General features: G+C 48.6%; 1 protein-coding gene across 4 annotated transcripts in view; it reads left to right on the forward strand.

Annotated features, from left to right (window-relative positions):
- SHLD2 (shieldin complex subunit 2) overlaps positions 1–26014 on the forward strand; it is a 1059977-nt gene that overhangs the window by 821786 nt on the left and 212177 nt on the right. For all 4 annotated transcript variants that reach the window (XM_078643303.1, XM_078643304.1, XM_078643305.1 and 1 more), the window contains one exon: positions 15463–15697. In XM_078643303.1, coding sequence (XP_078499429.1) covers positions 15463–15697 — 235 coding nt within the window. The remainder of the gene's footprint in view (positions 1–15462; positions 15698–26014) is intronic.

The raw sequence follows: 26014 nt of genomic DNA on the forward strand, positions 1-26014 counted from the left end.
GTTAGCTCATTGGCTAGTAATCACTGCATCCCAGATGGCAAGTTGTGGGCATAAAAGTGGCACCCAGACCTCAAATCATGTCTGCACCAGAGAGAGGGCCAAAGAAGGACTAGCCTGCTGTTCACTGGATGCGGCAAAGAGAGGCTGCACCAAAGACTGGACAACACCTGCTGAACTAAGGTTAGCAAAAGAGGTCTGTGTATGTGGTGCCCTGCTAGAGGAAAAGTCATTCCTGAGGTCCAAACAGAAGAGCTGAACTCCATGAGTCACCTGACTGACTTCCTGTTACAACTCAAGGGCTACAAAAGCTGAAAAAGCCACCTTAGTGAATTGGGAGCTATATTTGCTTGATCGCCGCTGACCGCCAAAGCACAGCTCAGGAGACCCTACCCCACACTCAAAAGAACCCAGATCTGCTGGACCCGGGAGAGTCGTCAAAGTGCGGTTTGGTCACCCAAGACAGACACTAACGGCAGTTAAAGGGAACCACTGGTTTCTCAGTGACTGGAGACCAATAGATCAGTGGCAACTGCTTTTTGGCAGGACTTCGAGGGACATCGACTTCTGTGGCCAAAGTTGCCCCACTGTGGTTGTGGACTTAAGGGGTGGCTCAAGGAAGACCCCCTTTGACTGGATTAGCATCCTGTATCCCTTGCATCAGGGCCACTTCATTGAGGTCTATGGCGGTTTGGCTATAGATCCTGGAACTGGACTGGAGACTGCTTTGACTGCAATATAAGTGTCTTGCTGAGTATTAATGGCCCTTGTGATTTGTTCCTTGCTGGAGTTGGTTGCCCAAAGCAGGCCGGTGTACCCGAACACAACTGTATAAAAAGTTTTCAAGGTAACCGCCGACTGTGGTAGTTGCCACTGCTCATTTGCATTTATTTATTTATTATTTATTAAGCGATTTGTATTGCGCATACTCAACCCGAAGGTGTCAAGGCGCCTATCAAAAAAAGATCAGCAAATTAGAGCAGCACTACAACAGGTAGGCACGTACAAAGAGATGGATCTTTAGGGCAGATCTGAAGGCTTGAAGAGTGGGGAGAGACCTAACCTCAAGAGGGAGAGCATTCCACCATTTAGGGGCCAGATTGGAAAAAGCCTTGCCACCCCATCTGGTCTTCCGAACGCGGGGAATGGAAAGGAGGAGTCTATTTGAGGACCGGAGGTTCCTACCGGGATTATAATAGGACAGAATGGATCCAATACCAGTGGGGCTGGTTTTAGCTAAAGCCTTGTAGACCATGCACATGGACTTGAAGAGGATGCGGTCCACAACGCGAAGCCAATGCAGCTGCTTCCGAGCATCGATGGCAGAGGCACGTCGGGGTAGATCGAGAACAAATCTGGCTGCTGCGTTCTGAACTACCTGCAAGCGCTGCAGCTGGCACTTATTAAGTCCAGCATACAACGCGTTGCAATAGTCCAGACGCGAGCCCAACAGGGCAACAGCCAGTTGCTTTCTTGCCTGTAAGGACAGATAGTGCCTGATTTTCCTTAGAATGTGGATGATCCCCCAACAGGTCGATACAGTCCTGTTGACCTGTTGGCACATGCTAAGGATAGGATCGATCATGACCCCCAGGTTTTTAGCTGAGGATGTAGGATCCGGACAGGCACCCAATGAGTCCGGCCACCATTCAGCGGACCAAATATCATCCCTTCCTCCAAACACTATCACCTCAGTCTTCTCCCCGTTCAGTTTCAATGAATTGTGAATCATCCATTGGCCGACTGCCTCCATACAAGATCTAAAGTTGGCGGCAGTCGACGTAACTGACTGGGAGAGAGAGACGAGGATCTGGGTGTCGTCCGCATAGGAGACTACCTCCATCCCATAAGATCTAATAAGTCTGGCAAGGGGGGTCACATAGATATTGAAAAGGGTAGGACTAAGCGGTGACCCTTGAGGGACCCCACAATGCACAGACAGGGATGGAGATAGAAACTGACCCAGCATCACCCTTTGCTCTCTATGATCGAGAAAAGAGGAAAGGAGTCCCAGGGCCGCCCCCCGAACTCCAATGTCCCTCAGTCGGGATGTTAAGACTGAGGGAGAAAGGGTATCGAAAGCAGCCGTGAGGTCTAAAAGGATCAGGAGGGAGGTCTGTCCCCCATCAACCCGTGTGCGGATGTTGTCAAGCACTATGGTGAGGGCAGACTCGGTGCTATGTTCCCTCCTGAATCCATGCTGGGAAAGATCCAAGCAGCCGGAGTTCTCCACGAATGCAGCAAGATGTTTATTTAGGTGGGCTTCTAACATCTTTGCAGGAGCCGGGAGCAGAGAAATGGGGCGAAAGTTTTTTAATACCCCAGGGTCAAGAGAAGGCTTCTTGAGCAAAGGTTTTACCACAGCCTTTTTCCATTGCTGGGGAAAGACGCCCGCCTCCATCGACCTATTCATGATGTCAACCAGAGGGGGAAGGAGGGATTCTCTGCACTGCTTTAGGATCTTTAGCGGACAGACATCTAACGGAGATCCAGATTTAATTTTGTTAAGGAGGATCTCAAGATCTTGGTAAGAGAGAGGGGGAAAGGAATCAAGACCTATGAGCCGAGGGGAAACAACACCGTTAGGATCCAAGATAGCGGACACCGGAGGCGCAGCGGTGGAAGATCTTTGGGACTCCAAAGCACTATGAATGTCCAATATTTTGGACTGAAAGAAAGAGGCTATTTTGTTACAGAGCCCCTGGGAGGCAACCACCGGGTCTGGAGTCTGGAGAGAAGTGAGGGAATCAACAATCCTGAAAAGCTCTTTAGGAGACGAGAGTGAGGAAGTGAAGGCCGTAAAGTACTCCTGTTTGGTCTTAATCACTTCCAGTTTATATCTTTTAAGCAGGATCTTATGGGCTTCTCTGTCCTTAAGGTTCCAGCTAGAGTGCCATAAGCGCTCTTGTCTCCTTACTTGTTGTCTAAAGAGCCTTAGTTGTTCGGAAAACCAAGGAGCTGGGGGTCTTTTCCTGGCTGTATAGCAGGACCTAGCAGGAGCCAGATGATCCAAGGCCTCCGAAATGGTCTTTTCATATTGTGAGACCGCTGATGAGGCATCCATCTCCTGAGCGGTGGACAGACTAGGTATCCACGGATGGAAAGAGTCTTCCTTAATGTTTTTAAGGTTTCTACGTATTTCCATAGTGCCCGGAATCCTTCTAGCTGTGTTCTGGGTCGGATAAGTCAGACCAAAAGGAACGGCCAAATGATCCGACCATGAGAGATGGAGGGAGTTGGTAACTGTCAGCCTTTGATCATTGGAAAAAATTCCATCGAGCGTATGTCCGGCTTGATGAGTGGGACCTTTCACCAGTTGGGTGAGTCCACATGCCGACAAAACTTCCAGAAGGGAGATGGTATCATTAGCCTCCAACAACTCCAGGTGAAAATTAAAATCACCTAGAATCGTTAAATTATGGCGACCAAAATAAGGTTCTAAAATCTGAAACAATTTCAGCCCAAAATCTGCTCTAGGGCCGTGAGGCCGATAGAGCAGGATCCCATTGAACGCAGGATTAGAATGATCAGACAGTGAAAAGTTTAATACTTGGAGCACATCCTTAGGATCAGAGAGAGGTATGGTGTAACAGTGAAACCTGTCCTTGTACAGGATAGCCAGGCCACCACCAACTCGGCCTATTCTGTCCTGTCGTGCAAGGCAATAGCCCTCAGGGATTGAAAACTGTGATTTTTGATTTGGTTTATAATTTATATCTCCGGAATCCTCTGGTAGGTTTTGTTTGTTTTGTGGTCTAAAAAGTCATATAAGAGTTCTAGTTTTATAAAGTGGTGTTGGGTTTCCTTTGTGTTGTGCTTCTATCTTATTCAATTTGTTTGGTAGTTCTAAATGCTTTGCCCTTGTTCCTTTGTTAAAACCTGCTTGCTGGAAGTCACAACTACCCAGGGTTGAGCTAAGCGTTTACAAACAAGTATGACTGGACCCAAGACGGTTTAGTGAATTTTTGCACGGTGAGGTCTTCAACCACAGCATACAATAAACTGCTTTCCTCACAGTTAATAGGGTATCTCTGTAAAAACAGGATTTCTGTATATACCATAATTTACAAAGAGAATTTAGAATAAGCTGCAAAATTTTAATTGTTTGTCATTTTATGTTTTTATACTGCTGTAGTTCTTAAGTGCACATTGCTTGGCTTTAAATTATATTACTTGTTCTTTCTCAGGGAGTTTTTTTTTGCCATTTTTGGCTCTGAGGTTTTGATTCTCTGTTTCTGGGGAGAAATAAGAAAACACAAATACAGTGTAATTTTCATTTGAATGCTGTAGTAGTGAATTACATGTAGAAAAAAAAAATTACCCTGGCAGTATAATCCAGCGCAGTCCAAACCAGGACTGTATTCATGAACCTGGACACCTTTGAAATGCAGTGGAAAGCAGCTACAGCCTCTGTGACTTTGTATCAGGTTATTATCAATTTGATTAACAGCAGCTGCGTATCACTTTTATTTTGAATAAAAGCTTTCTAGGGAGGCTATGTAAGCAAACGAATTGCTCCATGGTGGGCCTGAGCAAATACATTAAATCAAGATCTTCTCTCATACAAGCCTTTTCTAAAAGGATTGAGAGCCTATTGATGTAAGCACGAAGGTCCTGGAGACAACTGACAAGCGTGTCTTTACCCTTCTGTCTCCTCTTTTTTAAATCTTCTTCAGAATGGAGGACACCTTACATCTGTAGACATCATACCAGGCGAGTACATTGCTCGAGGAAGGAAGGTTAATGTCTCTGTGGCATGAACATAATGTCTTATTTGTGATGCTTTTCACAGTCGAAAGGAAAAGAGTAAGTTCATGTCTATCATAGGGTCTGGTTGACTAAACAAATAGTGATAAAATGAACAATTTCAGTTAATGATTTTGACTCACATCTTCCCAGAATAAGGGAAGGCACGTGACTGCGTTTGCTAGATCTCATAGTCCAATATGAAAACACACCATGAATATGTATCAATATTAATGCCTCTCTCGGTGCTGCCACTTTCCTTCAGTGCATACTTGTCAGAAAGTACATACAGTGGAGGATAGTGCATTTCGATGACTGGGCGTGCAGTTATTTCCACATCTGGAGTTATGATTAATTTCTGCCAGATCTTAAAAACTAGTTTTCAAAGACATGCAAGCCAGAAAGGATTATGTCCACTCCCCCTCGCTCCATCTGAGTGTAATGAATCTAAACAAGGAGTCAGTCACACTGTTGGATAAGGCTCTCGTTCAAAATAGTAGTGTTAGGCACATCATCAGTGAGAGCAGTTCCTCTAGAGAAGATGAAGGCTTAATGAATAAAGATTATGAGAAGCTTTGTGCCCTGGAGAGTCCACCTTTTAATAATTTTCTTTCTTCTGTTGACCTTATAATATCCCCTCTTCAGTTATCAATTTGCACGAGCTTGAAGTCGAGGCAGATAGAGTGGTTACCCAGGAGCAAAGGAAGATCAAAAAATTAAGCCATCTTGACAAATCCACCAGACTGCATCAACAGCTGCCTACCTCTCTGGAATGGTGAAAGTATTCTATGTCATTTTCTGATGGGAATTTTCTTTTCTCAGGCTAGCATGCCACTCAGCAAAGATTGTTCCAATAATGGATTGGGTGCTCACCTACTCTGGGCGTGTTTAGACGTGAAACCCAGGCTTGAGGACAACATTGGTCCTTGTTGCTGGCCACTAAAATGATCACAATGTTACAATCCTCAGGAAACATACCACTACTCTATTCTACAACACACAGTACTCAGTCGGGTATCTTCTTATGCAAGGAAGCAGCACTTCTGTCATTGTGGGACGGGTATTGTGACATCAGGTAATCTCTCACAATATGTTTTCGCTGTGGGTCTGCGCACACTCAAATTTCTACTGATGAGAAGCAGAACCATGTAATTGCTTGAAATGGTCTCCAAACAAAAGCAGTACCGCGCTAATCCACATATTCCTGAAAACGTTCTGAATGCAATGCCATTCAGTACCAACATGACTTTATGGTTACGCGTTAAGTGTAGAAGGACCATTGAACCATGCCTTTTCATTAATAAACTTCCTTGCCTTATTTTCGGAACTGGTCCTAAGAAATGCTCCTTTCGTCCTATTTCCTCCTTCACGCCAACCAGTGAAAACTTTCTTAATGTGTCGTTAAGTTTCGCCAGATTTTTTTGTATGTGATTTGTGCCTACCTACCTAAGTTTCGGGTTACACATCTTGCTGAACCCTGTCAAGGATGTGGGCTTGACTGGGGGCAATCAGGTGTTGAGGTTATGCACTCGAATTTGTCAAATGTTCAGTTTGTTCAGTGTTTGACCTCTTAAGTGATGGTTCATGCCTCTGCTTCAGTATCATCTCACTGAGCAGTTACCATTGGGTGGTCTTTTACCTTCTGACAATGTTGCACGAGTTTGTGTGATATAGAATTCTATCTTGAAGTCTGCCCTATGACAAAATGTGCCTCCTTAATTCTTAATGATTTCTCTCAAGGAAAGAACAAAGGGGCTGGGAGATCTCCAGGACACACCTATTTGTAAACTCTGAAAAGATTCACTTTTGACGGCCACTTTGACATTTTACAAGCCATGCACACTTGCTGACAGCTTAAGAACTGATTCCTATTTGGGAGCGCGTGTGCTTTGTCACCTCTGTATCATGTATCAACAATGAAAAAGACCAAGGGAGAGCAAACATCAGAAAAGCTGAAAAAGAGAAAGGAGATACGCTGTGATTTTACATCAGGTTATTATCACAGAGACTGGATGGATGGAAAGAGAATGTGCAACGAGATGAAGGGCCTGGGAATAATTTGAGCATTTTTGCCAGGACTACTTTTGGTTCCTCAGTCCGGTCCTGATGGCAAGGAGGAAAGTTCATCTTTAAAGAAAAAAGATATAGCCTTCGTAACTTTGTAACAACTGCAGCCTGAGATTTTCTTGGTGGTTTCACAGTATCTGTGAGTGATCCTTGTCTGCCTTTGAAGTGAAAGTCGGAGGTGACACGGGTGGGCAAGTATTTCACTGGCTTGAAAATTCACAGCAATCGTTGTTAGTGGTTTTACTCTGTGTGATGACACACTGTAGATTACCTGACCTTGTTGTCTTGAGGTGAGGTAGTACTTGCAACAAGAAAAGTTCTTGTTGCAAGTAAGGGGCAGAACAGACTCCAGGATTGCTTAGGTGTATGTCTAGAATTGGGAGACTGGAATCATTACCTCATCGTCCCTCCCTCGCTTCCCTTCCTTACAAAATTGAGGCATCCCTGCCTCACCAGACACCCGTACCCACATGATTTGTCACGTGGGGACTATATATAGCCCCCAGCCACCTCAAACCTCCTGTTATTTTTTGTCTTACCATTGTGTGACGCGCGTCCCACGTGCTGGCCGTTCTGCGGTGCTGCGGTCTTTTCTTCGATTGGAGGGCTTCTCCCTCACTTACTGTTGCCTGCTAGGTCTGGCGACGCCGGCCTGGTGTGCGCGAGCCTTCCCCACCGCGTTTCTGGAGTTGCGTGCACTTCTCGGCGGCTGGACGGTCGGGTTCCGGGTGACGGAGTCACAGGCCCTGAGTGGCTGGGGCTGTAGTTCCGGTTCAGGGGCCCGGAATGGGAGACGGCGGCTGGCGGATATGCTGTGGCTTCTCGGCTGGCTGTTCCGATGCTCCTTTACGGTAGGGGCCTCATTTGGGGCCGTTTTTATTACGATTTTCAGTTTTTATGATTGGTTTCTATTTTTACAGGTTTTTCATTGGTGGCCTCGTGGATTTTTAATTCTATTGGTTGTCTCACAGCTGGGGCTGTGATACACGTTATTTAAGTGCTTGCCTCGACTGTTCGAACTGTCAGTTGCATTATGGCTAAGCGGACTTCTAAGCGCTTGAGAGTTTTGTCTTCCTCTGATGATGATGCGGTGCCTGTCCCGGCTCATCGGACCAGGTCCCAGGGTCCGGTGGATTCTTCTGCCCTCCTGTCTGCTTCTGAGGTGCAGTCCATGATTGAGGCTGCTGTGTCTCGTGCCCTGGTGGCGAGAGGTGCTAAGACAAGGCGCTGGTCTTCTCGTGCTGCGGGGGGTCCGGTGGACTCTCCCTCTGAGGACTCCTCTTCTTCTTCGGACTCTGCCATGCCTTCTACGTCTTCAGGGAAGTTTGTGTGTAGGGAGGAGGTGCCTGCTATTCTCCAACACATCAGGGAGAACTTGGGATTTTCTCCTTTTGCTGCTCCCGTGGGGTCTGAGGACATTTCCCCCCAATATGTTAAGCCTCCTGCGCTCGCTATGCCCTTTCATGGCGCATCAAAGACTTGATTTCGGGAGAATGGCGGGACCTTGAACGCGCCTCTGTTCCTCGCTTTTTGCAGAAACTTTATTCCCTGGAGGAGGGGGAGGTCTCTCTTCCTCACTCTGTGAAGGTGGATGCCATGTTGGCCACTCTTATTGGTCGCACTTCTCTCAACCCTGAAGATTGTTCGCCTTCGGATGCCACTGATAAGAATGTGGATGGTGCTCTGAAGAAAGCCTTTTCCGCTGGGAATTTGTCTTTGCGTTCTGGCATCTACTCGGCGTACGCGGCGCAGTCCTTGGTGTCTGACTTTGGCAAACTGGCCACGACTATTCAGGAGGAGACGGACTGCTCTGGCTTGCTTGTTCACATGGAGCAACAGGCTAAGCTCTTGGCTGACGTCTCTTCGGATGTGCTTCGGTCTGCGGTCATGGCCTCTTGCTCCTTGGAATTGGCTCGTCGGAACTTATGGATGCGTGACTGGAAGGCTGATTCTTCGGAGAAGTCCTCGCTCCTTAAGATCCCCTTTGATGGCAGGATGCTCTTTGGTGACCAGCTGGATAGTATGATCACTAAGGCCTTCAAGGACCGTAAGCATGCTCTGCCTTACAAGGGCAAGGCGTCTGCCTCTGGTTCTCGCCGTTTTTGGAATCCGGCTCCTTCCTCCTCTGCGTCCTTTGTCTTCCCGCCAGTCCTCCAAGAACTTTTCTGCTTGTCAACGCCGGTTCAGGCCCGGGAAATCTTCGGCCTTGCCTGGTCCCAAGCTTCCGGCGGATACCTTCAAGAGGAAGTCCTGACGTCGACTGTGTTTCGCCCGCAAGTCCTGTGGGCGGGAGGCTGATGTCTTTCCTGGACGCTTGGCAGCTGGATGTAAGGGATCTCTGGGCATTGACAAGATAGCCAGGAGAGCTCAGGAGAGGCTATCTTGTAGACTTTGTCGCAGTTCCACCTGGCTGGGCACCATCCTTACTCCTATCCCCAAGTCTCCGACCAAGAAGGAGGCTCTGCTGGAGGGGGTTCGGGATCTTCTGTCGACGAAAGCGATCGTTCCGGTCCCGCTGGCTCAGCGAGGTCTGGGATGTTATTCCATTTTGTTTCTGGTCCAGAAGGTGTCAGGGGGATTCCGGCCGGTTCTGGACCTGAAGAGGGTGAATGGTTGGGTTTGGACCGTCCACTTCAAGATGGTGACTTTGCAGTCCATCATCCTGTTGGTGGGGGTCCGGGACTTCATGACGTCTATCGATTTACAGGACGCCTACCTTCACGTTCCTGTGGCTCGGACTCATCAGCAGTTTCTTCGTTTTGCGATTGGCAGCTTCCACTTCCAGTTTGCGGTTTTGCCATTTGGGCTGAAGTCCGCCCCTCGGGTCTTCACCAAGCTTTTGGCCCCTTTGGTGGCCCTGGTCCACTGTCGGGGGATATTTCTCCACCCATATCTGGACGACTGGTTGGTTCATGCTCCCTCTTTCCAGTTGACACTCGATCACACAGACATGGTGCTGGCCGTTTTGAGGGAGCACGGCTTTCTTGTCAATCTGGGCAAGTCATTCCTTGTTCCATCCCAGGATCGTCTCTTCATTGGAGCCATGTTTCGGACCGATTTGGGGGTGGTCACTCTTCCCGACGCTCTGGTGGCCAAGATTCAATCTCACATCCTATCTCTTCTGCAGGTGGCGGCACGTTGGCTTCAGGTTCAGGGGGATATGGCAGCCACAGTTTTTCTGGTTCCTTGGGCCAGATTCCATTTGCACACTCTGATGGCTCATGTTCTGGAGCATTGGTCTCCCCATTGCCTTCCCCTCTCTTCTCCGATCCCGGTTTCCCCTCAGATCAGGTCGTCTCTGGGTTGGTGGCTGGTTCGAGGTCATTTGCTGAAGGGTGTCTCTCTCTCTCCTCCGGCTCCGGTTGTGGTGACCACCGATGCCAGTCTCTCGGGATGGGGGGCCTGGCTGGGGATTCATCAGTCCAGGGGTTTCTGGTCTCCCGCTCAGAGCAGGATGTCGTCGAACTGGAGGGAGTTGGAGGCTGTCCGTTTGGCTCTGATGGCCTTCTCCCAGTTTCTGCAGGGTTCCGTGGTCCTGGTCAGGACGGACAACATCACTGCCATGGCTTACGTCAACAGGCAGGGGAGGACGAGGTCCTCTTCTCTGGCCCTTGTAGCGAGTCGGTTGTTTGTGTGGGCAGAAACTCATCTGTTGGTGCTCTTGGCGATCCATATTCGGAGGGTGTCCAATTCCCGGGCGGATGCCCTTAGCAGGGCCATTCCGTCTTCTGTGGATTTCTGCCTTCGTCGGGAGTTGTTTGTTGCTCTGACGTTGTGTTGGGGTGTTCCAATGGTGGACCTCTTTGCGGCTGTGGGAAATGCCTTGGTGTCCCGGTTTGTCTCCCGCTGTCGGGAGGGGTCGGCCTGGGCGGTGGATGCTCTCTCCTGCCCTTGGCCCCGCGGGCTTCTGTATGCGTTTCCTCCTTTACCCCTTCTTCTCCGCTTCCTACTACGGGTCCGGTCCTCGGGGGCTTCTGTGATTCTGGTGGCTCCGGCATGGCCTCGTGCCTCCTGGTTTCCTCTCCTGGCGGAGTTGAGATCGGAGGTGGAGTGGTTGCTGCCTCTGTCTCCTCCCCTTTTGGTCTTCCCGGCGCTACAACAGGATGTTCTGGGCCGGATGCGCTTGGCGGCTTGGAGGTTGAACGCTTAGGTCTTCTGCGACAAGGGGTTCCGGCTGGTTTGACCTCTACTCTGAAGGCGGCAAGGCGCACTTCGACCAACAAGTCTTACCTGCGGCACTGGCGTTCTTTCAGTCGGTGGTGTCTTGTCAAGGGTTTGGACCCTACTTCCTCTTCTTTGTTTGAGGTGATGCTGTTTCTTCAGGAGGGTGCTTCCTTGGGCTTGAAGGTGTCTTCCCTTCGTTTGCAATGGGCTGCGATTAGGGCGTTTAGGAGCTCTTGGGGCAATCTCTCGGATTCTGAGGGGTTGGTCAGTCACCTTTTTAAGGGTTTGGGTAATGTTCTTCCTACCCCTCGGAGGCATTTTCCAACCTGGGATCTGTCTCTGGTCTTGGACGCCTTGATGTCCTCTCCCTTTGAGCCGTTGCTTTCTGTGGATCTGCGCCTGTTGTCCTTGAAGACTTTCTTTTTGGTGGCCATTTCGTCTGCTCGCCGCCTGGGTGAGCTGGGTGCTCTTTCTTCCAAGCACCCTTTTTGTCGGGTTTTTGAGGACAGGATCGTGATGCTGCCGATTCTTTCCTTTCGTCCTAAAGTGGACTCTCAGTTCCACAGGGATCAGGAGTTGGTTCTTCCTTCCTTTTTTGATTCCCCGTCCTCGGAGTCTGAGGTGCGGCTTCACTCTTTGGATGTTAGGAGGGCTCTCCTGATCTATTTGGAGCGGGTCGCTCCTTTCCGTCTCTCGGATTCCCTTTTTGTTAATTTTGGTCCTGTGAATCGGGGTTTGCGTCCTTCTACTCCTTCCTTGAGTCGTTGGGTTCGTTCGCTGATTTCTTTGGTTTACAAGGAGTGGGGGCCCCTTTCTCCTTTGGGGGTTCAGGGTTGTTCCACTCGCTCCATGGCTGCATCCTGTGCGGAGGTCCAAGGGGCTTCCATTTCAGAGATCTGCCGGGCTGCCACCTGGGCTTCCCCGCTGACATTTGCCTCTCATTACAGGATTGGACAGGAGGTTGACTGTGCTGATGTCGTTGGACACAGGGTTCTTTCCACTGTGGTTCCTGAATAGTGGTTTTTCCCTGGTCTTCTGTGTTTTTTAATAAACCTATTTTTGCATACCTTCTTTGGTTGTCCTGTTTGGCTTTGTACATCTCAATTTTGTAAGGAAGGGAAGCGAGGGAGGGACGATGAGGTAATGCTTCAATTACTTGCCGGTAATTGCATTACTCTGAGTCCTACTCCCTCGCTTCCCTTACTTACATCCCTCCCTCTCTCCCTGATGGTCCAGGCCAACCTTTTGGTATGGTTTCGATCTGTGTGGTATTACAGGAGGATGTATGACGTTACAACGCATACTTTTACAACGCCTACCATTACAACACAGTTTTTACAACGCAGGATCTATTACAACGATGTACCATTACAACGCACGTATTTACAACGAAAATACCTTTACAACGCATACCATTACAACGTAAATATTGGTAATTTTATAATATTTTTTTAAACGTAATTTAATTAAAATTAATATAATTTAATTTAATTTAATTAATTTTAATTAATTTAATTAATTTTATTTAATTTAATCAATTTTAATTAAGTGTAATTTAAATTTAATTGTATTTAATTTTTACCCTGTATATAAATAATATATTATATTTAATAAATAATATAATAATTTAAAAAAAATTAATATAATTTAATTTAATTTATTTAATTTTAATTAATTTAATTAATTTTATTTTATTTAATCAATTTTAATTAAGTGTAATTTAAATTTAATTGTATTTAATTTTTACCTTGTATATAAATAATATATTATATTTAATAAATATAATAATTAAAAAAAAAATACCCCTGTATTATTATATAAATAATATATTATATTTAATAAATAATATAATAATTAAAAAAAATACCCCTTTACCCAAAAACCCAAAACTGACCCTGAACCCTAAAAATACCACTTTACCCAAAAACCCAAAACTGACCCTGAACCCTAAAAATACCCCTTTACCCAAAAACCCAAAACTTACCCTGAACCCTAAAAATACCCCTTTACCCAAAAACCCAAAACTGACCCTGAACCCTAAAAATACCCCTTTACCCAAAAACCCAAAACTGACCCTGAACCCTAAAAATACCCCTTTACCCAAAAACTGGAAACTGACCCTGAACCCTAAAAATACCCCTTTACCCAAAAACTGAAAACTGACCCTGAACCCTAAAAATACCCCTTTACCCAAAAACTGAAAACTGACCCTGAACCCTAAAAATACCCCTTTACCCAAAAACTAAAAACTGACCATGAACCCTAAAAATACCCCTTTACCCAAAAACCCAAAACTGACCCTGAACCCTAAAAATACCACTTTACCCAAAAACCCAAAAACTGACCCTGAACCCTAAAAATACCCCTTTACCCAAAAACCCAAAACTCACCCTGAACCCTAAAAATACCCCTTTACCCAAAAACCCAAAACTGACCCTGAACCCTAAAAATACCCCTTTACCCAAAAACTGAAAACTGACCCTGAACCCTAAAAATACCCCTTTACCCAAAAACTGAAAACTGACCCTGAACCCTAAAAATACCCCTTTACCCAAAAACTGAAAACTGACCCTGAACCCTAAAAATACCCCTTTACCCAAAAACTAAAAACTGACCCTGAACCCTAAAAATACCCCTTAAAAAAACTCAAACATATAATATTTAAAATATAATTATATACTTACCAATACTTACGTTGTAATGGTATGCGTTGTAAAGGTACCTGCGTTGTAAAAAATGCGTTGTAAATACATGCGTTGTAATGGTTTTTGCGTTGTAAAAATTTCGTTGTAATGGTAGTTCGTTGTAAAAGTTGCGTTGTAAAGGTTGTTTCCCATTACAGGAGGTTTGAGGGGGCTGGGGGCTATATATAGTCCCCACATGACAAATCACGTGGGTACGGGTGTCTGGTGAGGCAGGGATGCCTCAATTTTGTAAGTAAGGGAAGCGAGGGAGTAGGACTCAGAGCAATGCAATTACCGGTAAGTAATTGAAGCATTTCTCTTGATGGACTGTACAGTGACTGGAGACCTGCATGATGACGCGGCCCCATCTCTGCCTCCTGTCTGAGGGCCCTGACCTGCTGGGAAAAGCTGCAGAACACCAACGTTATAAGCTTTTTATATATTTAACAGTACAGTAAAATGAATAGTAGATTTTAATAATTTTGTATGCATAGCTACTTTTCTCTTTTCTTTACATTCTTCATCTTTTGATTGTATTGTATTGTATTTGTTGATTCCTGCATTCAATGAGCTTTCTTTCATGCTTAAGGCTTCAGCTTGATGAAAGCCACCGAATAGGAGAATCATGACACACCAAAGAGAGCCTTTGCCTCCCGTCTATTTGTAAATAGATGGATTTGGAACTTGTTTGTTAGCTTGGATCAAGAATTACAAGCTTTCAATGTCTCCTCCACCTCTACCTTGCCAGTGACAACCTCATATACATGTACAAAATTGGCACAACTACTATTCGTTAAAAGTCAAGTACTTTGGGGTCAATTTCCAATGCTGCAAATGTAAGAGAAGAGATGTGCATTATCTTCTGTCATAGATTTTCTACCAGTGGTGTGGGTTTGCAGTTACTGTGTTTCTCCAATACCTATGGGCGCAAGGGACTTGTCATGGTATCGAACAGAGAATTATACTAAGTTTAACGGTATTAGCCGAGATATACTGACTTTACCTAAAAATTACTGTGAAGGACTATCATTATATATTTTGGATGGACTGTTACCGTGTACAATCTATGAATACATTTGCATGTTATGACTTTAAGCCTTGAGGAAATTTCAGAAGTAGATGGAACGCAACGCTTTGGCTGGATTTTATTTATTTTGATCATTGAAGAAACACAATAAAGAACATAGTTTGAACATATTAGATTTCCACTATTGGGTGGTGCACCTTTCCATGTGCTATATCTCCATTTATAGGCCTAGTCCTCTCCAACAGATGTATCTTTACAGGAATATACATGAAGACCATATATTACATGGCAAGGATTTTCTGCCCTTACTTTTCCCTGTTGAGAAATGTCTTCCTCTGAAACCGAGGGAAATATGTGATTGACTTGAAATATTTTACCACACAAATTATAAACCTGGATGTCCTTCTTATTATGCACATGTGGTTAACACCAACAGACTCAGGCTTGCTACATAAGCTCAGAAAGTTTGCATGGCCACCATCCCTGCACCCTCATTCCATCCCATACCTGCCCTTCTTCCTCTTTGACTACCAAATGTTGGTAATGTTACCCCACTCTGAAAGAGAAATGCCAGTTATTACATGTGCAGGTTACACTAGTTACCATGTATTTATACTCCATCAAATCATTTAGTAAGTGGAATGAGTTAAACAAAAATGTTTTTCAACGGTTGCTTATAGAAGTAATTTGCACATATAAATTGCGTCATCGGAAATCTTGTCGGCTCCACAAAGATGATTAAATATCAGAATATATTCCTTTCTTTTCATATTCCAGGAGTAGTGCAAGTGAGAGCACACATTTCAGAGCTGAGGTTTCGATTGGACGCCCTCCAAATCAAGTGTCTGATCTTGGATTCAAGCACCCCATTGGAAAATATTGTGGCATCATTACCGGCGATTACATATTCAGGGTGTGAAAAATGTGGCTTCGAGCTCAAGACAGATGAGAACATGGTCTACCAGCAGTGCTACAGATGCCTTCCATTCAACAAAGTCAAGACGTTCTACAGGTACTTCCTGTTCTATTTTGATTGCCTCATTTGCATTGCTTAATATGTCGGATTTTACTTTAATATATGCGGTTTTACTTTCCAAATTCTAACCAGCTGTAGTTTAGTAGGGACTGTAGATTTTGATTGCATGTGTAATCACAAACAGTGTTGTACTCACTGCAGATACTTTTCCGTTTTTTTGTTCATTTTAAAAAAACTCGCATTTCGCATGAACTGCATGATGTAGCACTCGTACATTAACATAACATAACGTGTTTGTAAAGCGCTTGTTCACCCCCAACGGGGCATCTTGGCGCTGAATAACAGATGTTTATTGTTACCCAACTCAATGGTACTTGTTTTATTGACCTCAGAAAGCATGAGAGGCTGAGTGGACCCAACTGGATTTGAATCTGTGACCATGAGGTTAAACGCAGGCAGGCAGGCAGGCCCCTGCAGTGGATGCATTAGTCTACTAAGCCACCAGATCCGGCCATACATTCAGATCTATATTGGTTTATATTACATTTCTAGTACCATGATGTAACCTGTTTAAAACTTGACTGGCACCCTTTGCTACCATCTCCCCAAAAGAAAATGTGTGTTTGTGTATAGCATGAATGAACTGTACAAGAGGGATTGGGTTACCGCAGACTGGAGGTCTCCCGGTGTATATGCAGCTTGAAGGAGGGGATTGGCTATAATTGAACATCGCAGGCACAAACATGACTGTCTCCCCTTTCTCCATTTTGTCTCTGTGATGCCCACTCCTCTCCCCTCCCATCGCCCCTGCCCGGCAATTGTAGCTAGAATGAAACAGGGAGAACATGTTGTACTTACCCCACTGGTTCAACCCTGTTACAGAAGGTTACAAGGTGGCTTCCAAGAAAGTATCACCTTATCAAAGACTCTGAGTAAGAACAAGGTCACAGCAAAGCCTGAACGAAGGAGATGTGCTCAGTCTCGCCACCTGTGATCAGAGCTGGCATTAGAGGATGGAGTCACAGCAACAGTTAACCGATTTGCTGATCGTGGTGTTATCACAGGACGTTTACCAACACTATGGGGCTTGGACCGCAGTTAAATTATGGGATATTAATTTCTAGGAGATTTAAACCAACTTCAAGCAAGATGCACTTGAGCTGGGTTGGATCCCCAGAAAAAAAACGAATTGCTTCTGAATCTTGAATGGCTACTTGGGTCCCACTACCCCAACAGCCAGCCTCAGAGCAGCCCAGCCAGAGGAGCACCACACCATGGACAGAAAGATCAGCAGCCTTGCTACAGCAATGTGGGGCCAGACTTCAAAGACTGCAGAGAAGCATGCATTGCTGAAGGACTAGAGGACAGGCTGTACTGCTACGGATGCGGAGAACTAGACTCTAATGTCAAAGCCCAGCTGCTTGTGACTATGTTGAGGATTACTAACCAGCGCTTAGAGTGATGTGAAGACCCATGCACTGTCCTGCCTAACCCATCAATAATTTTCAGGAGGAAAATACCTAAAAATACTGTAGGTGAGCCACTTTTGCAGTGGGACTTAAACAAGGTGCCCTTCTCCCCCTAGACAGCTGTGTGCTGATCGCAGTGTGGGACTTTGTCGCAGTCCCAGTGCGGTGCTCCGGAAGCTCTTGCCAGCTCCAACAGTTGTATTACGGCCCTTAGGGCTGCACATCCCTTCTTGATCACTCCATCAACAGTGACATTTAACTCTAGCACACACTGCCATGGGGCATCATGCCTGTGAAAGTGCCAAACCAGAAGAGTGCTTTGGAAGCACACACAGCTTGGTTTAACGCAACATGTAGTTGCATGGCCTCAACACGCATCTCTCTGAGTTAGTCATGCAGGAAAAGCAAGGCACCTGCTTACCACAGCTAATGTACCTAGTCTAAGCTAGTGTAGTTACTGTAAATGCACGAATCCTGTTGGGTAACTCATAATGTCCCTGTTTACTTTGTTAAAACAACTTACTTTGATGCTAAGAGAGAGAATCATTTTCAGCACTATTTAACCTTAAAGTTATTAAAGTTAACCATAATGATGTATTCTTTATTAAGTCATAACAATGGCTCGACAATGTATTTATTGTGTTCCGGTCTCATGTTATATAAACCAGAGCGTCAAAACTAACAAGCATTGGCAACGCGCCAATAATGCTTCCCTATGCAGGAATTATTGTCTTTGACTATGTCTTTTAGCCATGTAGTACAGTAACACAGCTGCTGTGCAGGATACCTAAAGGTTTGGAAAAAAAGCGCAAAGATGCAGCCAGTGCTGGTCATATCATATCTCTTTTTTTCTTATGGTGGGTAGGGTGGGAAATATGGACAATATTAGTGAGGATGGGAGGCAACAACCAGCACAGACAACATAATGGGAAAAAGAGCACTATGATATGGCCAGCACTGGCTGTGTCAGTGTTTTTCTCTATTTTATGGCAGGTGGGGGGGGGGGGCAAAACAGGCAAGGGAGGGTGGTAGATGGGAAGGTATAAGCAATACAGACAACAGGTTGGTGGGGCAGGCTATCACAGACAAGAGGAGGGAGCATAGCAACATGTACAACTGGTGGTGGGAGGGAGGAAGCAACACAGACAATGGAAGGGTGGAGGGAACAGGTACCATGTATAACTTACTCATGTTAAGCTGTGGAGGTGTGAATAGGTTAGAGGCTACCAGTGTGTTTTGAAAGGTTATGGGGAGCCTCGAGTGTGCAATGTGTATGGTAGGTCATTTTTAGAGTTCTAGGAAGCTAATGTCTTATGGAGGTATAAGCACTGGATGATAAGCAGGGCACAGGTCGAGATACACACTGTTTTCAGTGGGAGGACACTGTCTACCCTGTCACGAAAATGGACCCCTCTGAAATATACTAAACTCATCTGGTGTAATTTTCAGATACCGGGACACATTCAGCAGTGCATTTTCTTGTGATGTCACTTCCTGAGAGTTCATGGGTTTGAATTTCACTTCTTGTGCTGTTCGCTCTTATGATGTAATGTGCAATGTCACACGCAGTGATGTCATTTGCATACTGCCTAACTTGGTTAGACTCCAATTTCTTTTTTTAGGTCAGACCTAGAATCAGTGCGCATGCGCTGCTCAGTAAGGCATGCTGTATTCTGTTTGTGGGGTATGGCCACACCCACCGCCTTTCATTGCTTCCTTCCTGTGTCTTTCTAGCTGCCTTTCTTTTGTGTGGTGAATCAGTGCGATTTGTCCGTACTATTGGTGTGTTTGTCACGCCCATGGCTACTGGCCCTGTACATGGGTCATTTCGCTTTAGGCCATTTCTCTTACTTGTGGCACACTTTTTTTTACATTTGTTTTTGACCGGAACACAAGCGCTCGTGTTTTTAGTTGCTGTACGCTTCACACATGCGATCGTGTTTTTGTGTGTGTGTGTAGTTCCCTAGAACGAGGGCCGGAAACAACAATCCCGCCCTCTTTTTTTGTTGTTGTAGTTTTATATACCACAAACTCGACCCGAAGTTCTTGGAGCACTTTACATGAGCACCAGTTACATCACACAAGGACACATTTATTTTTGGTAGGCATGGCAAGATTAAGTTATTGCCCAGAATCACAGGATGTTGAGTCGATGCCGAGACTCGAACATGGTTCCCCAGCTCCAAAGTTGGCAGCTCTGGCCATTATGCCACATCCTCTCTTCGCACACCCCACCATCCCCAGGATGACTCCTGATGGTTGGGTTTTAAAGAGGCCCCCAAAAAATACTTTGACAGTGAGCTTTCATGCCCTTTGGTCAAAGCACTGTAAGGCTAAGGGCTATCAATGAAACCTCAGCTCCTGGGATGGCTGGATATTTCGCAATGCTAATGTATATCTGTTAGCCTGGCATCGGCATGCATTCTTCAGTGTTTTGCAGCTCACAGCCAAACCACACCTTGTTTCTTTCTGGGGCAGCCGGCATAGCAGCAGTATTATCCATTTGGATACCTTCGAATATGCTGCGCAGGAATCCCAGCACAACTCAGGGATACAGGTCATGCTGATGCAACAGGCTGAGAGCATTGCCCCTTTTTGCCCACATGGTCAGTGCCTTGCTCTCTTCTCCGTTCATGTCCTCCCTGATAGTTGGAAATCTTTTTCGGCCCGGTGAATATTTATCCAGCATAAACTGTTGATCAGTTTGTCCACCTTCTCTAGTCCCAGTGCTCTACACCTAATAAGGCCTCCTTCCCAACATGATCTGTTTTTTTTTTTAATTTAAATTTGTTTTTATTGTTGCAGTAAAGTATCTCAGTATAGCATAAACAGTCCGCCGATGTGGCCTCAACATTCAGCCACGATCAGCTATGTGCGCAACATTTTCTTGCTACATAGAACTGGTACACATAAACATGACTTCGACGAGTCCGTGCATTATAATCACGTAAAGGCCCCTGCAGGCGGAGCGGTAATAGGACGGTATCGCCACAGGGGCGATGAAGAAGATCAGATGGGCACTCTCATGCCACAACTGCACTGGATCTGGATTTGTACCGTGCACTTAACAGTGTAACCAGTGAACCGGGGGGTAACAGAACTGTGGGAGGGAAGCATGCAGGCGCTAGCAGGGTCTAAGTAGGGGGAGGACGGCAGCGGGTGTCGAGGCGGGGGGGGGGGGGGGGAAGAAGCCCACGGATGGCCGGACATGCAAGAGGTTGCCCAGGACGTAGAGGGTTATCAGGGTCTGACTCTGGGGTGACTCGCTTCAAGTGAAGGCTACTGGTCTCCTTGGGTGGGGGGAGGGGAAGGGTCAGGCGGGTCACCAGCCTGTGTGGACTGGCGGAAGCTGTGAAGGAGCATGGCCCATTCCATGGAGATGGGAAGTTTGCGCGCGCCCTTGGTTTCTTCCTCCCTTAAAGCGTCTTCCTCCGCTGCCGCCCATTTGCTAACCGCCCCCTTCCATTGTGCTATGGGGGGACCCTCTGGGGACCGCCAGCGCATGGTTATACATCTATTGGCTAGTAGGAGCGCTAAGGACACGAAGCGCCGCCGCACCGGTTCACGCTTAGAGATGTGGAGGATGCCTAATGCACTAGTCTCCCAGGTGGCTAGTGTAGTGAGGCCCGTTAGTTCCCGCAGTGTGTTGTGTACCCCTTGCCAGAAAGGTCGAAGATTGGGACAGTCCCAGAACATGTGACGGAAGTTCGCAGCTGGGATACAGCATCTGGGGCACAGGAAAGGCGTGGAGGGGTAGAACTTCTGTAATCGCGCTGGGGTGAGATATGCCCTGTGCAATATATAATATTGAATATTTTTGAAGCGGGCGTTCCTAGAGACGCGCTTAGGGGCCTCGAGAGCTTTAGTCCACTCCGAGTCGTGCAAAATACGGCCTATGTCCTCTTCCCAAGCAGCTCGTAGGGTCGCCAGGGGGGTGTATGAGAGTTCCCGGATGGATTTGTAGAGCCATGTGACCAGGTGGCGACCCACCCCCATATGTAGAATAGTATGTATTACTGGATGCGTGTCTGGCTCGCCATTTTGAAGATTGAAATGGGGTCGGTATCCGTCGAGTAATTGTCTATACCTGAGGAATTGGCCTGGGGAGAGCCCGTACTCCGCGATCAGGCGGTCCAGCGGTTTCAGTTGACCTTCCTCGAAGAGTGACTCCAGGTCCGTGATACCACAGCGGGACCAGTCGGCGAGTAGTGGGGCCGCAAAGTAGGACTCCTGCTTGGGGCCGCCTATTAGCGGCAGCAGCGGGGAGTATGGGGGCCTAGCGGTGGACAGCCGGTGTATCCGCAGCATACATCGGCGCGCGATCGTCACCTGAAGGGGGTAAGTGCGCCGCGGCTTGGTGCCCGGAAGGAGCAGACGGGTGAGTTCCGGGGTTGTAATTCTACCTGTAGGAGTAACCGTTTCCTGAGGGTAACGGTCCGCTGTCCAGTAGGACAGCCACTGGAGTTGTGCTGCGAGGAAATATGCCTCGAAGGATGGAGCTCCGAGTCCCCCCTGTGTTGTGGGGAGTTGAAGAGTTTTCAGGGCGACTCTGTGGCGGCCGGTTCCCCAGATGAGAGTTCCCAAGAGGGAATCAACGTCGCGAAAGAAGGACCTGGGAGGTATCACCGGCAGGTTTGTGAAATGGTAGAGGAGCCGGGGGAGCATCACCATTTTAGCAAGGGCTATCCGTCCAATCGGGGCCAGTGGTAATTTATTCCAGAAGGCGACCGCCGGCCGCAGACTCTCGAGTACCGCGCGGTGATTGCCCTCAAGGATGTCCGTCGGAGAATGATATAGGCGGACACCAAGGTATCGGGGAGCTTCCGCGGACCATGAAAGACTATGTGGTCCGAGGTCAATGTCTCGGGGGGGTAGGTCCGGGTGTAGGGGGTAAACCACGGACTTGTCCCAGTTGACTTGGAGACCCGAGGCAGTTGCAAAGTCCGCCAATGTGGCCCCTATGGGGGTCAGGTCCATTGCAATGTCCCGGACATATATGAGGAGATCATCCGCGTACATGGACACACAGTGGGTCCCATCTGCAAGCGGTACTCCCCAGTCCTCGCCATCCCGACGCAGTCGAACCGCCAGCGGCTCGACCGCTAGCGCGAACAAGAGGGGCGACAAGGGGCAACCTTGTCTTGTGCCTCGTCGGACTGCAAACGCCGGTGAGATACGTTTCCCGATACGAACTCGAGTAGTGAGGTCGGTGTATAGGAGGCGAGTATATGCCATGAGCGTCGGGCCGAGATTAAGGCGACGCAGGACCGAAAACAGGTAGGGCCAGGTGAGGGTGTCAAACGCCTTCTCCAGGTCCATAATGAGGCAGGCAGCGCGGGGAAATCTGTCGCGTACCTGATCTTGGATATGGAAGACTCGGCGAAGGTTCTGGGAGGTATTCCTCCCGGGGACGAAGCCGCATTGGTCGGGGTGGACCAACGGGCGTATGATCCGCGCATAACGTTCAGCTAGGATCTTCCCCAGTATCTTACAATCAGCCGACAGGAGGGTGATAGGCCGGTATGACCCCATGTGAAGCGGATCTCTGTGGGGCTTAAGAAAGGTGACAATCACGGATTCCCGTAGCGACTGGGGTAGTTTCCCCAGGTGGAGTGACGCCCCGAACATCCGTGACAGACGGGGAACCACCAGGGGAGAGAATGTGGCGTAGTATTCTAGCGGGAAGCCGTCCAGTCCCGGTGCTTTATTTCGGGACATGGCACGCATCGCCTGGGTGATGTCAGAGGGAATTATCTTGGTGTCCAATGTGCGCTTGTCGGAATCCGATATTGTGGGCAGCGTGAGAGGGTCTAAAAACTGATCCGCGGTAGACAGGGTACAGCATGCCGGGGCTTCGTACACTCTTGCATAATGGCGTTGGAATGCCAGGAGAATCTCATCTTGTGATTGCACCAGTACACCCTCTGGGTTGAGAATGTCCGTGATCGGCTTGATTTCGGTGTCCTGCTTCGCCATCCAGGCCAGAAGCGCCCCGGTTTTGTCTCTGTCTTTGTGCACCCGAGAAGCGTAAGCCCTGAAATTATACTTACGGAGGTCAGCGCAGGCAGTTTGATATTCCGTCTTGGCCTCCGCCGTGAGTACGGCGTGTTCCTCCGAGTCATCAGGCCGCTTGGTGAGAGCAGCTAGAGCCTGTTCCGTCGTTAAGAGCGATCGCTCTAAGGTGCGGCGTACCCCTACTATCTGTTGGATGCATTCTCCTCTCGCCACCACTTTATACGCGTCCCACTCCACTAGTATCGAAGACGCTGTGTTCTCGTTGTGTATAAAGTAGTCGCGTATGCAGGTTTTGTGCGCGTCCTGAAAGACCGGGTCCGCCAGGCAGTCCCTGGGGAGGCGCCAGGTGGGGACCGGTGGATGTGGGGGGCGCCAGGTAAGCCGTATTATGTGGGCATCATGATCCGAGAGGATCCGTCCCAGGTAATCTGTAGATGTAACCTTAGAGAGGATCGGAGCAGAGCAGAGGAAACGGTCCAGGCGGACCCGAAGGTTGTGTGGAATCGAGTGGAAGGAGTAGATGCGAGCCAGTGGGTGTAAGTGTCGCCATACATCCGTGAGCGCCCAGTGTGTGGTCCATGCCTTGAAGAGGGCCGCCTGCCGGGGGGCCGGGGAGTGCGTGGGGGGAGGATGTGAGCGGTCCAGCAGGGGGTCTAGTGTGCAGTTAAAGTCGCCTCCCAGCACCCATGGGACTGTGGTAAACTGGGCTAGGACGCCCGTAAGGTGATCCCAGAATCGGTCCTGATCTATATTAGGGGCGTATATGCTGCCCAGAAGCACCCCCTGCCCATCAAGAATCCCCTCCAGTAGCGCATATCTGCCCTCTCTATCAACTACTCGCCGGAGCGCCCGGAAGGGAGTACCAGGTCTCACCCAGATCAATGCGCCGCGTGCAAACGCTGAATATTGTGTGGCGCAGATGGTCCCTCGCCATTTGGCCTGTAGGCGAATGAGTTCAGTAGCGTTAATGTGCGTCTCTTGTAAGAACGTAATGTTGGCCGCCATGCGCCGTATGTAGGAGTATACAGAGTAGCGCTTGCTGGGCGTGTGTAGGCCCCGTACATTCAGTGTAAGGATACTAACGTCAGAGTGGGGGACAGCCATTTCTAGGGTGACGTGGTCGGGGGAGGGGCACCGCTACAGTTCCCGCGTGCCGCCCATGTGTGCGTGTCGTATGTGTTCCTGCGCGCAAAGCTTCCTTAAACGTGGGGGGGGGACTGGGGGAATTAACAACAACTAGAACCTTGGGTGGGCAACTGTCCCAATACTGAGGATACGTCACTGGGGGTGGCATATCCAAACTAGTGTCCCACTAGGGGAGAATACCAACAGAAATTTGCGGGGGTGGCAGCATGTGTCGCTGCTGGGCCTGTGCGCGGGTCGGGCTCTAGCAGGAGAAATGTGTATCGCTCGCTGGAGCTCGCATTTATCTAGTATAGTAGTCTGGGCTTCTAGAAGTCGCGCATTACAACAGGCAATCACGGAAAGGATATGTCAGTAGACAGTTCAGGTGTTCACGAAGAGGTGGTAGGCTGGCTGGCCAGGGCAGCGTCCAATGTGTGTGTCACCACGAGGGGGGAAGAGACTGGGCCACATCCCGACATAGTTCCATCACTGTCCCGGTCTTTCTCTGGAGTGAATAGGTGCGGCTGACCCTCCAGGTCCGAAGCCGGGGGCGACGAGTGCAGTCCGGTCGCCGCCCGTAGGGCGTCCCGCCGCTCCTGTATGATTTCTGCGAGGTCGGGTGAGCCCGCCTGGGAGGACGCCCGGCTCTTGGAGCGTCCAGATCGCCCACGGCTCGCGCCCCGTCTCCTGGGTCGTCTGGAGTCATTGTTGCGTGCCTTCTGGGGTCCGGGTTTAGGGATCAGTGGGCAATGGAATTCAGTCCAATCCTGCGCGTCCGCCGCCGTATCGAAGAAGAGGGCTTTCCCTTTGTGGATTACCTTGAGGCGGGCGGGGAACAGTAGGGAATATTGAAGATCGTTTGCGCGGAGGCGTCTTTTGACTTCCAGAAACGTGGATCGTCGCTGTTGGACCTCTCGGGCATAGTCCGGGAACACCATGACGTGCTGGTCTTCCACCCGCAGGGGGCCCGCCGTCCGGGCCGCGCGGAGCACCGCATCCCGGTCTCGGAAGTGTAGGAACTTGGCCAGCATGGGTCGGGGGGGAAGACCAGGTTTGGGCGCCCGGGCTGGGACCCTGTGGGCCCTCTCGATGGAGAAGAACGGCGATCGGTCGCAGTCCGGGGTGAACGATTTAGTCCAGGATTCCATGTATGTCAGGGGGTCCGAGTTTTCAATCCCCTCCGGCAGGCCCAGGACACGAATGTTACAGCGTCTCGAGCGCCCCTCCAAATCCACTGTTCGCTCCTCCAGGGTCGTCACGCGGCGCAGGATCTCCTGCATGTCTGCCTCTTGCGATTTCACCGCTGGTCGTAGTTCGGTCACAATCCGCTCACCCTCTTTCACCCTGTCTGCCAGTTTACGGTGTGCATCCCGAATTAGGCTGATGTCTGTAGTCAGGGTGCCCAATCGCTCCTCCATCGAGAGGCGAGACATTTCTATCGCTGCCAACACCTGGTCCAGCTTCGCTGATAGCGTAGGATCGGCTTGCGACGTGTTGGTTTGCGTCCATGCTCTCGTCTGTGGCATCTTCTCGGCGGCTGTTTCCGGGACCGCCGTCATCTGTGTGGCTCTCGGCTTCCCCATGGGTGCTGCTAGGAGGGAGAGGGGGGTTCCCCTTGGTCGTTGCGTGTCCCGGGGGAGATAGGTCGTCGCCCCGCAGTGTTGCCGGGTGGCGGCAGTCGGGTGCTGGTCAGTTCCCTCGGTCCTTTCCAGGTCCAAGGCGAGGCCTGCTCCTCCTCGGGGAG

This window comes from Lissotriton helveticus, chromosome 5_1 (assembly GCF_964261635.1).
Source record: "Lissotriton helveticus chromosome 5_1, aLisHel1.1, whole genome shotgun sequence".
NCBI lineage: Eukaryota > Metazoa > Chordata > Amphibia > Caudata > Salamandridae > Lissotriton > Lissotriton helveticus.